The sequence below is a fragment of the Rhea pennata genome, chromosome 1 (assembly GCF_028389875.1).
Source record: "Rhea pennata isolate bPtePen1 chromosome 1, bPtePen1.pri, whole genome shotgun sequence".
In the NCBI taxonomy this organism is placed as follows: Eukaryota; Metazoa; Chordata; class Aves; order Rheiformes; family Rheidae; genus Rhea; species Rhea pennata.
This window is the reverse complement of record NC_084663.1, coordinates 24,781,742-24,799,401: the sequence shown is the minus strand read 5'-3', so window position 1 is coordinate 24,799,401 and position 17,660 is coordinate 24,781,742. Positions and strand designations below refer to the sequence as shown.

Genomic DNA, 17,660 nt, shown 5'->3' with positions numbered 1-17,660 from the left:
AGCAGTCACTAGAACAAATTCCCAAAAGAAAATATAAGAGAAACACAATGACAAGCAATCTGTTCTTTGCAGCCTAATATGAGCACACAGCTTAACAGCCTTTCATCCCAGGCAGCGACATCAGAAACCAGGCTGAATATTCAGCTTAGCATTGGGAGAGAAAGTCCCTGAAGCTGAGACAGGCAGTGACAGACAAAGCTTCTATTTCTTCCTAGGGCTCAGGTAGACATTATACATCTGTTATTCTGTAGCTTCTCACTTAACTAGTTGACCTTGTACCCAAGTACAAAACATTCACTAAAAAAAGCCTCTGCATTCCTTAAGACTACAGCTGAAAAAGAAGCTGTCTAGATACAGTTATATATATATATATATAGTATTAGATGTGGATGTTCAAATAATCCTCTAAGAGATTTCTCTTATGAGTCTAGCAACAAGTATGAAAAGATATTTCACATACACAGTGAAGTCCAGTGAGTCCATTCCATGTGTAGACACCCTTTCAATATAGCCATCTACATAAAACAAACAGATCTCATTCATATACATCTTATCAGACTATAAAGATGACATGACAATGAAAACACAGGTCTTAAGATTTATTGCAAAATAAATCCAATGTATAAGATTCAATTATCTTTCCAATAATATGCAAAGAACACTGAAAATTCTAATTTTCCATACAAAAGCTAAGCAATATATTTATTTAAACCTAGAAAATCAAAAGTGGCATTGCACTGGAAAACAGAAATAGATTGATACAAAATTTATCAAAATTTGTAGCAGTGTTTCTTGAATAAAATACACTGTAATGCTCATTCCTTTTATGCTCCAGTATCATTACAGACTTAAAAAATATATATATATATTGTCTGCATACTACTTTTTCTGGGCAGAGAAGCAGGCAAGGTGCATGTACACAGATACAGAACACCACAGCTCTGTGCATATTTGTAGAGTGCAAGACTGAACAGAGCATTCTTGAGTGAAATCCTGGTCTCACTAAGCTTTGGACTGGAAGGGACTAATAGATCTAAGTCTAGTTTTAACCCTTAGGTATAGGCCTTTATTCTAGCAGGGGGGAGGAGGAGGCAGCAGGGAGTGGAAAATGCCTTCCTGACTCTATCCTTCCATAGATATGCTTACAAACCAAGAACAGATTGACAGTTTGTAGTGTCAGTGGGAAGCAGAACAACATGGTGGAGCCAGAATTTCATCCCATATTCAGAACAGGCGCTGGCTGTAACAGAATCAAGATTTGACAAAAACATTCAGTTCTTCAGTGTAAAAAGCCTTCCTCTTTGACATTATACTCTGCCTTTTGAGTTTTTTCCTTTCGCTCCTTCCTTCACCCTCTTTGTTGCAGCTGCTATTTCATTAACAGTTCTGCACAAAGAAAACCCAAATTCTGAGTAAGGAGACTGGAGATCAAAATGACAGCTATTGTTATGGTTGCTTTTCCTACTGGGCAGAGGAATACCAGGAATTCCAGTCCCTCGCAACTGTGGTAATTGTAGTGTGCTTTCCAGAAGGTAAAAGGCTGTGCGTTTGTCAGCAAAGCACGTTTGTGAGCAAAGTCAAAAGCAACTTCCAGAATCTGTGACGAACTTCAGAGAAGGGGAGCTCCGGACAGTTTGCACAGGTCAGATACTAGAGCAACTGGTATCTGAACAAAGCACTGTGCCTTGCAGACCTACCTGGTGGAAGTCTAGGTCATGCTTGCACTGCAAAGTAGGGTAGAAATCCTTGAGCTAAAGCCAGAGAAGCTGTACTAAACTGGAAGGAAGCAACTGCTGTTTTGTCAGAGCGGTGCAGCACTCAGGCTAATCAGCTCTGCAAGTTCAACACTGGCCTGATGCAGCAAAACTGCTGCTAGACTCAGGTTGGCACAGTTGTGCAGCACACCACTTTGCCAGTGTCCCAGCTCACTTGATCCTAACTCCCATCAGTCTAGAGTGGTACTGCATTGAGCAGGATACATAGGCCCCCAAATCAACAATTCAAAAGTATGACAGAAAAAGGACAGAAGCTAACTCAAAAAGCAATGATTTAAGCCTCTTGGCCTACAGCATTGCAAAGCTGTTTATACTACTGTACTACACAGGCTATTCCCTTTGTACCAGAACTTGACCTGGACTAAGCAAATAGTGTAAGTTGAAAGAGTAAACATATTATTTGGAGGGCCTTTTAAGCCCATTCATTCAAAAACATCAACTATGTTGTATTCAAGAATGTCCTTCCTAGCTGCAGAGTTAAATGCTAGTGTGCTCTCTAACAGCAAAAAAGTAGCATGTAACAGTAGTTATTTCAACATATTGTGACCCTTCCACTCTGTAATTGGAAGGGTATTTATATTTTTTGTTGTTTCAAATTCTTCCCTCCTCCAATTAAGTTCACATTCATAGGAGATGTATTCCACAAATATTAAGATCTAAGTTTCAAATATTAACAACTAAACATTTTAAAGATTTAACATGATCTTATTTGCTAGTTGCACAGAATTTCTAAATTATTTCTTGCATATTGGGAAGATGTTCACAAATACTGTTAAAGTGCATGGGACAACAACATTTAAATTAAGTATCACTTTTATCTCTATTATTTTAACAAATTATATATGAACACATGAACAATCAAACTTAATCAAAGCCAGGCTTTTCCTTCGCAAAAGAATTCACTATTTTTCCCTTTTAGCTGAATTGTGTCTTGACAATCACCTTAGAGGATAAGCTCTATCAATTAAAAAATCCTCGCAATGTATTTTCTTATCAGGAAAGATCAGATTGATATTAAAACATGTACATGACAGTATGACAGTCAAAGGCTTTAAGGACAACAAAAGTCTTTGGCCACTGTCTGACAGGTCCTCTTTAAAATCAGCAGCGCCAGTCAGCTGAAATAAACAAAGCCCCAGGATTGTAGGGAAAATATCACCATTTATATGTCATTTATTAGTGTATGCAGTTCCTACATTAAAGTCAGGCAATGGGTTTTATAGAAGGCATCATTTGTGTCTGAAATAGCAGATGCCACCTTTAACTGTTCAGTTGAGACTCTTGAAAGGGGGCAAAAGTCAAACAAAACCAAAACCAGATTCAAGCCACTGTTTCCAGTTATTGCTTGATAACACTATGAGTACTATATACAATGCCTTCTGCCCTAACACGTTCAAGTATTGGTCCATAAATATTCTTTGTCAAGGGTATAACCATGCCTTTGGTATTTATTTCACCTGAAATAAATATAGAAAAAAATTAGTATTAAGTGCAAATACCAATTTGTAGTTATAATATAATATACAGTTTCAGTGACTCAGGTTTTATGTTTGCTTTCACATAGCATCAGTACTGTATCACAAAAATAAGGAAAAAAGCTTGACATATATAATATCATATACAGTTTGAATTTGATTCATAGAGCTGTAAAATCAAACCATGGTTTGATGTTTGATGTAGAGTATGAGAACTTAAAAAGTTATTATTTAAACAAAATAGCAAGAACAGAAAAATCAAAATACAGTTTTTGCTCATTTCAATTAGCTAGCAGAGGTTAAGACCAAGAAAAGGGAAACCACATTATTTTCCTTAAACTTGGTGATGACCAGGCAGAGTGAACTTGTGTATATATACATGCAAAATGATCAGGTAATATGCCCCAAGCACAATCAATCCGGACAGTAGCAGTGGAAACTGCTGGCTTATTCAGCATTGGTATATTTTAGCATGCTTCACTGTGGGCTTGACCTCATGAAAGAAACAGAAGTGTAATTTGCCATGCCAAAGGTCCTCTCTATACCAATGAAACACTTAAGTCTAGCTAAATAGAAATCTGTATAGAATAAGAAGTAAATTAAGAAGAGTGACTGAAATATTCATATCCAAATATGGAGATTAACACTCCTGTAAAGGAGATAGGAAAAGTTTGATAAATTTGAAAAAAAAAATCCAAAAACCTTAGGAACACTAGACATCCCCTTTCTCACTTTCTACTGGTAGGTAGATACAAAAGGGATTAAATACTGTTACCGAGGTAAAGATACAACCATGTTAACCGAAGGTCGAACAGTCACTTACCGTCTAGAACCATCTTAGCAGCAATAGCAGTGGGGTATCCTACTGTTTTAGCCATCGCAGAGTACCCGTTGTTATCACCATAGACAACGAGACTGATGAATTTGTCTTCCAAATGACCAGAAGGATGCCTGAGACCTATTTCATTTCTCATAACAATCATATCTCTCTCTCCAGTGCCTAAAGGAAAAAGACATATTAATTACTTATATTCTAATTGTACCAAGAAGAGGTTCCTGATGAGCATGGCACTATGCATACACATCACATACATCAGGGAAGTGTCTTACAGTGGAGACAGGGGCTATAAAGATGGATAAAATATGAAGGTGAAACAAAAACCGTAACAGGGAAATGAAAGGATAAATAAGGGGAATAGAGAACATAATCATAAGACTTTAAGAAACATAATGTGCACACACTATTAAGGTTGGTAGGATAAACATATTTGTTCCAGTCAAAATCATGCACAGAGCAGAATTTGTTACATACCAAAAGGCAGCTTCATCTCCATGTGCTTTGCAAGTGCCTCCACAATGGAATCTGCTGCTGGAACTGGTTCATCTCCCAGTAATCCTAACCTGGCAGAAGAAATGATACGTATTGGTACCAATTGGTCTCAACAGCTCAGTCTTTAGCTCTGTAATTTCCCCGGGTTGCTCTGTTTTAACATGGACCAAACTGAGTAAGATTGCAAACTTTTTTTTAACTTTAAAAATCACTGATACATCATACCATTCCACTGCCTCCAGCTGACTTTTGTCCTTTCCCAGTTTGCTAAATACTGCTTCTTTGAGAGCACTGTACTCAGCAGAGGGTTTGATTCCAATCTGTTTGCACATGAGCTCTTTCTGAATTAAAAGAAAAAAAAATTCAAAGTGTAATCACAACAAAGGAGAATGAGGGTCATCCTTTCCTAAAACATTTTGTTCCCACCCCTCAGCTGCTTCTTCCTACTTTTAGTTGTATTCTTTTTTCTCTCAGGGAAAAAAGGACATATAAATCTGCACAAACAAGGAACACTAGGAACAAGTTAAGGTAAAAGGGAAGCCACTTGGAGAAAGCCAGTGAGTCAACCAAAGATTATCTATCAACTGGTCTAGAAATGGAGGAAGTCATTTTCAAGAGGAAAGAAACAGACTGATGAACAAGGCTGTGACAATCCTGAGAGTATTACCAAAATGCCTTCTGTGCATTTTCTGTGCATTTTTGTGCATATCTACAGGGCATTTTGTGCTAAGAAAATCCTAATTATTGCTTGCTTTGTTCACATCAAGGCAGGTAATAAAAGGAAGTAGTAACAAGAAATCAAGCAAACAAAAACTGCAGAGTTGGTTCAGAAGCTCAGGTCCTCTGGCTAGATGACTTACAGGAAAACTAAAAATAAAAAGCAGATGAAATAAAAGTAAAGTAACAAGATGTAACAACATTGCTGAAACAAGCTTTTCAGTGAAACATTAGAGTTCAGAGCTATTTCCACAGATTTTGTGATGCTTTATCCTTGCTTAGTGCGACTAGAATGACAGGAAATTCAATAATCTTTGCAAAGAAAACTTGAAGATATCAAACCTAAAATTGAAAGTTGTCAAAAACCTCAAAAAAAAAATTATCATTCCTAACTTATTCTATGATGTGAGGGGCCTGTTTTGCAATTACTGAAACAGACACGTTGCAGAAATGTCAGTCCAAACATCAACCCAAAATCTCCCTGGAGTCTGGGAAGATAAGCAGCCCTCTCAGTTGGTCAGAGACAAGTAAGACTGGGCCTCTTCAATTTGTTTAGTCTCTGGTTTTGAGAATACTCAAGACATTCTTTACTTGAAATAATGACATAGTCAGAAAAACACTGTTTCCCTCAGACCATCACACAGCATAAACCTGGTATCTTTTTCCAGATAAATGTTGGTAAAGGCACTAGGACGGAAAGAGAAGACAGATTTCAATTCTGTTCATTTGAGCAGTAAACAAAGTCATTCTCTCAAGGTTTTGAAAAATGCTGGAAGAATTTCTCACAAGGAAGTGGAAAACAGAGACCTGACAAGTAATAAACTCTTTGTAAATGCAACTCTCTATCCCATACTGTAAAATGAAGTTCCCTGTTTTGCCTAGAGAGACAACGGATATGTTGATTACCAAATGCTGCAGCAGCATGTTATAGGAGTCAGAGCTTGGCTGCCTCAAGTTTTCATTCTTTTCTGCTAACTATGATCTCTGGTGAAATTAAATTATTTTTGAAGCCCACACATACCATAAACAAAGTTCTAGGGGTATTTAGCTTTGACAGAACAAAAGCAAACCAAATCCAAAATTAAAATTTTTCATGAAGAGTGTGAACTTCCCCCTCAACACTAGAAAGTGATTAAAACTGCTGTTTACCCCTTTTAAATGTCTTTTGAAAAGAAAGAGAAAAGAAAGTGACTAACTGGATTGTGAAAGAGTTAAAGTCAGTTTTATCCTCTAACTGCACTTAGAAGACCACTGTGACTGTCTCTGTCATTCTTTCACAAAGCATCACCCAAAGGTAACCCAAACATAAGGGAAGAACACACTTTTGATTAGTTGTCTAGCTGGCGCATCTCACATTTCATAAAAATGACACAATTCACCTGAACCTGTAAGTGTTTACTTGCAAGGTCAGTGGAAAATATCTCTGAGAAAGTAACCTAAGACACAACAAGGATTTTGCAGAGCTAACGGGATTAAGGTGAAGTGAGGCATTGGTAATCAAGACAGCAGAGCACGACAACATAAGACAAGAAAATACTTGCACAGAGTTCTAAGAAAAAATATTTTCATGCACTCATTAAGGTGTGATTCCCTACTGCTTGAAGCTCTAACAAATACTTTGACAGGGAAGCTTATGGGCCAATACCATGCAAACTCATAGCACCAGGCTACATTCTGACTAGCAGAAAATTTAAGACAGTTCATAAAAATGTTGGAAGTGATTTCTGGAGTTCATCTACCCTACGCCCTGCTTTAAGTAGGACTATTGCCAGCACTCAGTCAAGACAACCCTAGCTTCACCTGGTTGAGTGGCTGAGTCCTGAAAGCCTTCACTGATTCTACAGTCTCTCTGGGTAATCTGTTCCTGACTGCACTATATCCCTAGTGAAGAGGTTTTTCCTAAAGTCCAATTCAGCTTCTCTGAGGGGAAAAAAAAAAAAAAAAAAAAAAAGACAAGCCCAGGATGCAATACAATCCCATTGCTAAGCATATCCAAGCCTAGCAATTAAAAAAAAATTATTAAAATAGAGAAAAGTAGATGATCAAAGTAAAACTTATACCTACCCAGGTTAGAGGTGGTGTGGTTGAGCTTAAAGGATAAGGATCTGGGTTAATCAATCCTAGTTTTACAAAGCCTCCCATAGTTTTAGAATATCCCTGAAATAAAAGCATAGCATGGTTAAAAATCATAGTTACTTGAAACTAAGGTAGATATTTCTCCTTTGTTTGAGTGTGGTGGTGGACACAACCGTGGAAGTGTTAACTGTTATTCTTATGGGAAGACAGCCACAGTAACAAGATGCCAATAGATTGCCTCAGAGTCATCCTTTCTGCTGCACTTCCTTGAGGACCTTCTCCAGTCCCTCCAAAACCCCAAATGCTTTTTCCAATACCATTTTTAATGATTTATTATTATTCTGCAGTCAATACTTCTACCACAAGCAGCTTTGGTTGACAAGATCAAAGGGCCAAGCTGACTAGCTGTAGTCCAGGACAAAGCTTATCATTACAGACAGGGTTGTATCAGCCAGTTGGCCCATAAACAAACTACTGAAGCCTGAGGTCCCAAGTCCGAACTCAGCTTACCCCAGTTTTACACCAGTGTAAAACTGTATTGACATCACATAAACTAATTGCAAGATCAGAATTCCTAGAATCACGTGTTGGTATCTTTTTCTTCAGGAATAGCAGAGATATAACCAAGATACAAGTCAAACAGTATTTAAGAAGAATTAGCAGGGACAACAGGCTGCACGATAAAAGAAGTCTCAAATGGTTTCTTTTCATTTCTGTTTGTTTCTCATTAGCAGCAACAAGGGCACTCTCACAAGGCTGCTGTATACCTGAAAACACTTACATACAAATGACAAGAAACATGGTAAAGAATGGGATGCTGGAAAAAAGAGGACACTTGAAGAGGGCTAATTATACTTAGGAGCCACCTCCACCATCACTGAGTTATTAGCTCAGATGGCTACATAGTCTCATCCTTCTGTGACACCTCTTTCTAAATTGATTCCATTAGCTGTATGAACTCAGTCTACAAACGGCACTCAAGAGCAATGTGAGTGCCCACACTGAACAGATCACGCTCTACTCAGCGACAGAGCCACGTGCACGGAGGGTCGACGCTGACTTCTGCCCTGCTCGGCACTACGTTCAGCCCACATGTACCACACAGGTAGTGACACGGCAAGCTCTTCTGCACAACTCTGCCGACATCACCCCAACCCCAAGTGGTGGACCTGTTTTTTGGGTTAAGAAAACAGCAGTATCCACAAAAACATCTCTCTTGCAGCATAGCTGATAACACCTTTTCATGCCACTCTGCCATTTTTTCCTTCTGCTAACACTTATACAGAAGAAGAAAATTCTACCAGACACCAAATGGAAGAGCAGATACTGTCATATTAAGACTTCATGACGAGATGCCTTCTACATATTTTTAGAGCTCCTGAACAAGCGATCATATCTAGACTGACAAAAAGAGAGCTATTGCAATTTGTAACCCTTATTCCCCCATATCTGCCTTCCATCTTCTTTTGATAAGCAAGCCTCCCTTCCTCCCCACCACCAAAAAGGAAAAATCCCGTTGTACTGCAACAACATAATTAAGGGGGAAAAGACAAATACATTTTTCCTCATGCCGTGTACAAAACAACTTTAACCTTAACATAAACCTTAATCTAACAGACATACCAAGACATCCATAAAAGCCGTTTCAAGTTTTCAGTATGTTTTTAGCAGACTTATTCCCTCTTAGTGTACACTGACTGGTGAAATAATAATAAAAAAGAAATCCAAAAGGGAAAACATAAACAAAAATAAAATGTTGATTTTGTTTTATGCAGCTAACAAACGAAGGTAAAAAGCCTAACTGCTACAAGGAAAACACATTCATCTCTTAACATTTTACTTGATTGACCAAAATGTCAAAGCTGTTGAAATTCAAGATTTCCAATTACTTAATGAAAACTCTTTCAGTTTTATGGAAAAACACTATTTTCTGGTTTTTTTACACTATGTTTCCTGTAATAACATAAGTAATAAATTATAAATTCATTTTTTTTTAATCAACTTTAAGAGACTGGATCAATTCTTAAAAATACATACTATCAATACTTACTGCCTCACACAAACCAGTCAATTTTTTCTGTCTTCTATTGATCTATCACCATACACAGAGCCAGAGGAGAAAAACCCACAGGTAGAGACTATGCAAGCTAACTGACCAGCTTACCTAAACTACCAAAATTATTCTTTCTGCTTTGCAATAACAAATAGCTATTAATTACATGAAGTAAAGCTACATCACAGCTCTCTCACAGCTGAGACAGTGGAGAAAGCTCATAAATAGCAAATATAAAGACATAAAGGGCTGAATTTTAGATGCACATTTTTATAGCAATGACCATACTCATTTCTTGAGGAAAATAAACTTACTTTGTATCTTAAGGTGCCTCTTAACAAAGTGTGAGCTGTCTGAATACCATACGGCTCAGCATATTTTGTACTGTCTCTGTTAGGAAAACCTTCTAGATTTAATCCTGGGAAAAAATCCATCGAAGTAACAGAATCAAGTAACGCTCCTCCAGCTGGAATACTGACAATCTGAATTTTGTGAAAGAGCAGAAATATTGTTTCAATGCACTGTAATTTAATTTACTTCTACAATAGCAAATACAAAGTATGCTTCTGCAGCAAGTAAAGGACTAACCTAAATAAAACAACTGTATAAGAATTTAAGTATATCCTGTGATGAAGGAGCATGCCCCATGTCAATCATTTACCGACCAAAGGGCTAAAACAAACCACTTCATTCTCAAACTGTATCAATGCCTGTTGCACTTTATGAAGACTGCAGGCTCCCATTTCACTTACATTAGTGTAATTTTGGAGTGATTCCCCAGACTACACCAGTCTGAAGGAATATTCCACCCATAGGCTCCCTGCTTTTATGAACATTTTTTTTCTTCTTTATTGGACGAAAAGACAAATGTAAAAAGAAGTTTTCCCTTTTCTAAAGATTAAAATAAATCAGCTGATATCACACTAGTAAAAAATTTTTGCCCATCTGTATCTTTACTTGCAGTTACAAAGCATGAAAAGAATGTACTGTTGACAGGAAACAAAAATAAAGCTGACTAGTTCTATTATTACTACCAACTAAAGCCTTCAACCCTGCTTCCATCAAGCAGCTGATGCAGCAATACAAACTCATTTTGTGGTTTCTGAGCAAATGGACAAGGTTTCCTTCTAGAAGGCAGACTAAAGCAACCAGTGCTGCAAGATCTTATTGTGTTTATCAGGCAAGACACAAGTGCGGAGCAATCCTGCACAACAGTCAAAGACAAGTAAGGATTTAGGGACAGGGAGCAAAAACTGCACCATAGATTGACAAGCTCACATAGCATTCTCATAACGAATCATTCACATGTATGATCTAACTCTTCCTAGCAGTGGGTGATCCAGATCAGAATTAAATAAGAAACACTCCCACATTCTTCTAAGAAGCTCTTTCATCTGAAACTTATAGTGATGTATTTTTTTTAATAAAGGTCCAATTCACAATCCTTGAACCTCTCCTCCTTTCTCATTGAAGTAAGGACACTAGAGCACCAGAATGTCATGATAAAGCATCTTTCAAAAGATTTCTCAGTTTTGTAAATCAAAAGGTTTAGATAATCAGCCAAACTTCAGGGTGGTTAAACAAGGCAGTCCCCTTGACATTTGAAGAGCCCCTCCTCATAACTACTCTGAGCAAGTGGGAGTGATCAGACAGATAGGATTGGAAAGCAGAAATTTGATAATGGCTTGCAATAGCTTTGCACAAATCACAGTTTAAATCTTTCCACAAAATGGATGCAAAGACAATCTAGTCTAATGGCTCCTGCAAGAAGCGCAAAACAGAGCTTATATAAACCACCTTTCAAAGCTTACTTAGTGTCATCTATTAACTTATTATTGGTATTACAGATTGTACCAAAGGAAAAGGAAATTAAACACTGTGCAAGTACAGAATGAAGCAATTTGGTTTACTAATATGACTAGACAGAAAAGCAAGTAGAAGGACGTACTCTCACCTTTGTTTACCTGAGACAAAGGTGAGAGTGATTGAGTGGCAAAAGCAATATATGACAGGGATGGGGCCCCAACCCAGAACACTAATCTCAGTCCAATGCCTTAATCTTTAGGTACATGCTCCCTACTTAACATCATATTCCATATAGGAAGAATTAATCTGGCAGCAGTCAGGCACCATTACACTCCAAACAGAGGAGTAAGTGATGACTGGTACTCACTTAGGCAATTGATTGCCACTGGCTTAAAAAGTAAACATATCACCTTACACTTCCTTAGCCCAGCTAATGGGCTTTGCCTCTGTTTAAATAAAAATGTTAGGAGTACTTCACCTCTCCATCTTTTAAATATGTGGCAGACTGGACTGTATTCAGCAACACTCCTTGTGGGCTCCAGCTGAACTTGTATCTCAGAGGATTGTCAGAATGCTCTGGAGCTGGCAGGCCACCGCAGAAAGAAGTGTAGGATACAATCTGCAAGTGTTTAACAGCCAAGTCAGATTTTTCCACAGAAAAGAAACAAGGAATAGAAGGAAGCCACAGGACGGAAGCAGCGCTGAGCCACCCTGCAGGGATCCCCTTAGTTTTTAAGTTTTCTGTTGACATTATTCCCCTAAGGGCCAAATCAGACAGAAGATCTGCAGGTGGACAGGGAAACTCAAAAGAACTTAATTGAGCAATGGTGTTAATCTGACAGACAGCCGTAGTACATAAAGGAGAAGAAACCAAAACTTACACTGAGGTGAAGTCATCTTAGTTGATGGACTCTCACCAACTGGATATTAGTTTGTATCCAGTTCTAAACATCAGAAATCACAAGGTGTCTGGAATCCAAAACACCTCTAAGAAATGTCCATGAACTGGTTGCTGTTAAAGGAAAAAATTCACTCCGAAAATCTTGGCAGAACTATTTATCAGCTGTTAGCCTTACCGTAGCACCAACTTCTTTTGCTTTGTCAATACATTCCATCGCCAACATATGGTCAAGACCAGGATCCAAACCCATTTCGCTGATAACTGTAATACCAGCATCTTCTATGCTAAAAACAACAAAAAATGCAGCATTTTCAGAATATTCAGTATTACAAGCCATTTGTTCATGAAATATGTCCAGTAAAAAATCTGTTTATTGAACCTTCCTCACCAGGGAAAATCTTGGGCTCCATCTGCAGCTTATGGAAAAAACAGAAGCAGATGTTGAAATCTAAGCAGTTCCAATTGTCGTAAGAGTCAGTATACCCTTGGTTTCTCCCAGTTTGCTGTAACATTTAGGGGCTGATGGAGATCTGCCAGCTGCTCTGTATCCTAGATTCTCCTGGATGGTACCATAATGCATGGAGGCAATTACACAAATGACAGAACAAGGCTAGTCATAATAGCCCTAAACTGCTGCTAGGGATGTCAAGCATTTGGGCTTTCTTCTTTTTAACAGTTCCCTAAATTTCCAAGATCACTTATCATCAAAAAATGAGGTGATTTATTTTAAAAATCACTTTGTATTTTTATAAATGAAATTTTTCACCTTTTTTTTTTTTTTTTTTTTTTTTTTTAAGAAAACGCCCTGGCATCACAGCAAAAAGGAGAAGAGATGCTCCTGAACTGCCCTCATTGTCTGCACTACTGGGTCTCCACTTGTGTAACTTTTTTATTATTTGCAGGCACACCGTTTATGAGATTCCCATCTCAGTCACTCAAAGTATTCCAGAGATTTCAGTACTGTGACTCAGAGGAATGTGGATGACATTTCAGACAAATTTCCTCTTGTATTTATCAAAACACATTTCCATCAACCACTAATACAGCCATGGGAGAAGGATAAGCAACTTCCATGCATATATAATAAGCAGGACAACAGAAATATTAATAATTAGAATTATTAGCAATTGAGATTATTTGGTAGGCCTGTCCAAAAGAAAGTGCTATGAAGGAGGATGTCATCGTGGGTACAATAAGCCAAGAATGAGTTTTCATGAGGGGAATATGAAGGAAGACAGACAAGCTTGCTGTCATTGGTATAGCAAGACAGTCCAGCAGCTCCTCCAAATAGCACAACAGGGTTGAAGAAAGAGGGAAAGGCACAATGACATAGAATGAAATGGAGAATGCAGAACAATATGTTCCAGTGTTTAGAACACTATGACCAGATTGGACATGCACTCACTTCTCTGCTTTGCCACAGTCTCCACATGCAATTTTTCCTGAAATTAATCTTCCTTTTTAGAAAAGGAGAGAGAGTACAGACAACAGTAACTCACTACAGGTGTTTCAAGTGTAACAGACTGCAAGGTATTTAGATAATGCACCTAAGAAGGAAGGAAAACAAGGGAGATGCTACTCTCATACCTACCTTTCCTGGAGTTCTTTCATAGCTGGTGTTAAGTAGCTGGCTGTTACCAAGTTCACTTTGTTGTTAATACATTTCTTAGCAACCAAAGGATGTACTGAATAAGGCAGCAAGCTACAAGTCAAAGAGAATTATGCAACATTAAAATCCAAATAGTTACTTATGTTTTCACTGGAAAGATACTCACAAATGATTTTTTTGTATGCCTGTAAAAGGGGTCCAGTAAACACCAGGGACTGCTATACCTGCCTTGCCCCGACACAAGTGAAATATGCCCTATCAGAAGGGCATTGTTATCTGCACTCAAAGAAGAGTGCAAAGCAACAGCAGAGAATTTCTTTAGATAGCATTTTTGTCACACTTCTGCTTATAAAAAACAAAATACTGACCTCCTCTCAAGGCCAGCTTCTAAACAGGCATGCTAGAGGTTTAGAAGATGCAAAATGAAAACCACCCTTGAAAAAGCTTGCATTACAATGATCTTGCTGAAGCACTTTGTGAAAGCATGCTCTACTTGGAAAGGAAACAACACTCATTACATCTTTGGCAATAGGGACAAAATGGCAAGAACTATAAAGTAGTTTCCTCCCATATTTCAGTACTTGGAAATAGATCCTTCTCAACAGGAAATTTGGGAGAAATGACCAAGTTGTGAGAATTTTGCCTCTTCTTGATGTATACAAATTCAATCATGAGCACACATACACCGGTGAAGGCAACTGCCCCATCACATTAAGAAGGCTATGCAAGTAACTTGTAAAGACTTCTAAAGAGACACTGCATTCAAAGTCCCTTTGAAAGTCTATCCCTGATGTCCCTGTAAATAACAACACAGTGGCCAGTTACAACTGTTACAGGAACAAACATGGCTCCAGTTCTTGAGCATTATGAATCTGTGGATTAGGGCCACATAGGCACCACCAAAAACTCTTGCAAAATGAGGGCGTTCACTTAAAGGCCCTCCTTTACACAGTTATCAGGCTGACTTGTGTCAGTGAACTAGGTGAAAGCTTTCAGGGTTGAGCCCACTGTGTTTTACTCAAAATTCTGACCTGATGACAAGGTCATGTTTCTTCACCAAAGAGGACAGATTTTTCTCATGCTTAATGACATCCATATGAACTGGAGTAACACTGCCATATTTTCTGGTCAGTTGTTCGAGTTGTTCCTTCATGACAGATGCTGTTTTAAAAATAAAACATAACAATTGTTACCTAAAAATGAAGTTAATTCCAAAGCACTTCCACTGATCTGTGTGAAGGCAGACCTCAACTGTCATATTTAAAACATTACATTACCCAAGTTATCATGTAACAAACTCCACTCATCAGCACTTACATTGCATGCACTCCTCTGCAAATGGATAATTGTGCTTTACATCTACCTCCTTCTTTCCACAGAGAAGCAGCTGCATGGATGTTTTCTTTTTACTAACAATTGGAGAGAAATCAGGTATAAAGCATCTTATCTTTTTCTAATGTAGGTCAAACCATAGAAGCTACAACTCAAGAAAAACAGTCTACAAAGAATATTTACTTTCAGAAATAAAGAACAATTCACTGCAAAATTGTATAACAAGAACAGACTCATAACCTGTTAGCAACATTGTGAGTGTGCTTAAAATTAACAAAAATTTTAACTGCAACCATTAACAAAATTTTCCTCATCTAAGCAGGCTAGGTCAACACAAATTATGCAAAAATAAAAGTCATCACCCTCCTCTTCCACTGCATGTAGTAGTAGGTCTAGAATACATGAAAAAAAGGAGAACTAAACCTATCTTTGTGCATTAGGACACTGCAGAACCCATTGGTTCATTTGAATCATATGCACATCTTCTAGGCATGGTTTTCTACATCACCACTGTCTGCATTTGCCAGGAATTTTGCAACCAAGTGCCTATGCGGTGGGAGTACAGATTAACTAAATAGAAAGAAGTGCACATTCACATGCAAGTGTTTCTACGGAAAGTGAAAAAAGTCTGTCTAATAAATATCTCTCTTTTTTAGAAATGTGTCACAGAAGCATCATTAAGTCACAAAAATTCAACTCTTACTGTAGCATAGGCAGGGCTCTGTTCTACTCCTAAAGCATACTCCCAGGTCTTTAACTCTGGACTCTCGTGATAGCTGTAGTAAGACAAATTCTAAACTGTAAAAGTGTATATATATGAAGTTCAGTCTTTAATATCTCAGATGAGCACCTGCCACTCTTAGATAAGTATCTAAATACACTGCAAAAAATATTACAAAGTTTCCAAAGAAAAGTGACCAAGCCACTGACGCAGGAGGAGAACCAGGTTCTCTCTGAATCCTTAGAAACTCATCCCATTTTGGATCTAAAAGCAGATCAATAAAGAAAGTATTTGAGGGTGAAGAATGCAAGTAACAGTCACATAAATGGGGCATAAGGATGCTACTTATCAGGCTGGAGAAAAATCTTGGTCAAAGACCACAAAATGGTGGCAAGAGCTGTAGTAGAGACTAATACTGACACAGGAGAAGGCTGCTCATACAGACTAAAACAATTCCCCACACAAGGTCTCGTAAAAATAAAATAAAGAGGACCAACAGAAAACTGTAAGAGCAGCTCTACTGCTCCCTGGCCACATGCACCACCAGCCCATTCAGGCAGATCAGTACTAGTGTCAGTGAGCAAATTGTTGCAGGCAGGGGGTCAAAAGGATCAGGCATATAAAAAACTTTAAAAAGGACATAAAGAGAACCAAAGCAGGAGTAACAAGCAATCAGGAACTCTGTAAAATCCTACACAGAGCACAAAAGTGCTATTAAAACAAGGGAGCATTTTTTAACATTTTTTTATTTATTTGGTAGTAAATCACAGGACAGACTTGATCTTCATGCTTTGATTTGGGAGGCCCATCACCCCTCAGGTCTACTGACCCTTGCTTATTTAAGTCATCCAATGGTCTACTTGACAGAACAGGGATTTGCAGGATTAGGTCAACAGTGTGTAGGAGTTTCTAGGATGCTAGAAACTCACTTTGAGGTCCTGGCTATATTAAATTACTGTAGATATTCATAAAGTCATCAAGTTGCTGGAGAAACAGTGTACAACTATAACAGCCATAAATAAATAAGTAAATAAAGGTAATTCCCTCCCTGAAAAAGTGTCTTTCTTTGCATGTTTCTGTCCTCACTTGGAACAGAACAATCTAGTAGCATGGAAACAGCTACAGTTTTTGTTCGTCCTTTGACTTTCAGACAGAAATACAGAAACAGCATGCCTGATGCTTCCCAATTTAATGAAATGGCTTGTTGCACTGACTCTCAAGAGAAGATCACAATGGAAAAAATTATATGCTGTTTGTTTTAAAAACAAACTAATTTTGGATTTATAATATTTTCCTGGGGGAAAAAAAAAAGTATTTGTAGTTAGAGCAACAATTTATCTTGAAGCCTAAAGTATTTCAAATCACTAAGCAGTACATATTTTTTTCCTGGTTTTAAAAATGGGCATGTGGTTCACTTGGCTTAGTAACTCTGAGCAGAACTGAAATATTCAATCAGTTTTTGACAGTAGCAGCCTTTTCTACAAATGCACCAACTTTTTACTGAAAAGCAAGAAACAGGTGGAGGTCCAGGAGGAAAAAAGCCCACAGAGGAAAGCTTCTTTTTCTTTTTCAGATCATGTTAGGATTAGGTGAGAGAGGAAAACCTTCACTAGTTCAGATGTCTTGACCAACATGTAGATTGAACAGAGCTAACTAATAGACTTATTAAACAAACAAACGAACAAACATGTGCCCAGAAAAGTTTACCCCATCCCTCATTCCATGTAGCCAGTACATTTATAGATAAATCTAGTTTAAAAAAAGCATTTCAAAACACTGACTCAGTAGCTTTTAGTAGAATTCCTCTTTCTATCCAAGAATGGCTGGACGGTTTAAATAAAAAAAAAAACATGTTGTTCACCATT

General features: G+C 37.9%; 1 protein-coding gene across 3 annotated transcripts in view; it reads right to left on the bottom strand.

Annotated features, from left to right (window-relative positions):
- Positions 1–686: 686 nt before the first annotated feature.
- AASS (aminoadipate-semialdehyde synthase) overlaps positions 687–17,660 on the bottom strand; it is a 37,568-nt gene continuing 20,594 nt past the window's right edge. For 2 of the 3 annotated variants that reach the window (XM_062583265.1, XM_062583275.1), the window contains exons 16-25: positions 14,774–14,903; positions 13,725–13,835; positions 12,309–12,417; positions 11,711–11,851; positions 9,741–9,908; positions 7,362–7,454; positions 4,806–4,921; positions 4,563–4,651; positions 4,074–4,250; positions 687–3,232 (exon numbers count right to left, since the gene is read on the bottom strand). In XM_062583265.1, coding sequence (XP_062439249.1) covers positions 3,114–3,232; positions 4,074–4,250; positions 4,563–4,651; positions 4,806–4,921; positions 7,362–7,454; positions 9,741–9,908; positions 11,711–11,851; positions 12,309–12,417; positions 13,725–13,835; positions 14,774–14,903 — 1,253 coding nt within the window. In that variant the 3' untranslated portion in view covers positions 687–3,113. The remainder of the gene's footprint in view (positions 3,233–4,073; positions 4,251–4,562; positions 4,652–4,805; positions 4,922–7,361; positions 7,455–9,740; positions 9,909–11,710; positions 11,852–12,308; positions 12,418–13,724; positions 13,836–14,773; positions 14,904–17,660) is intronic. The other variant, XM_062583284.1, reaches the window with a different exon arrangement.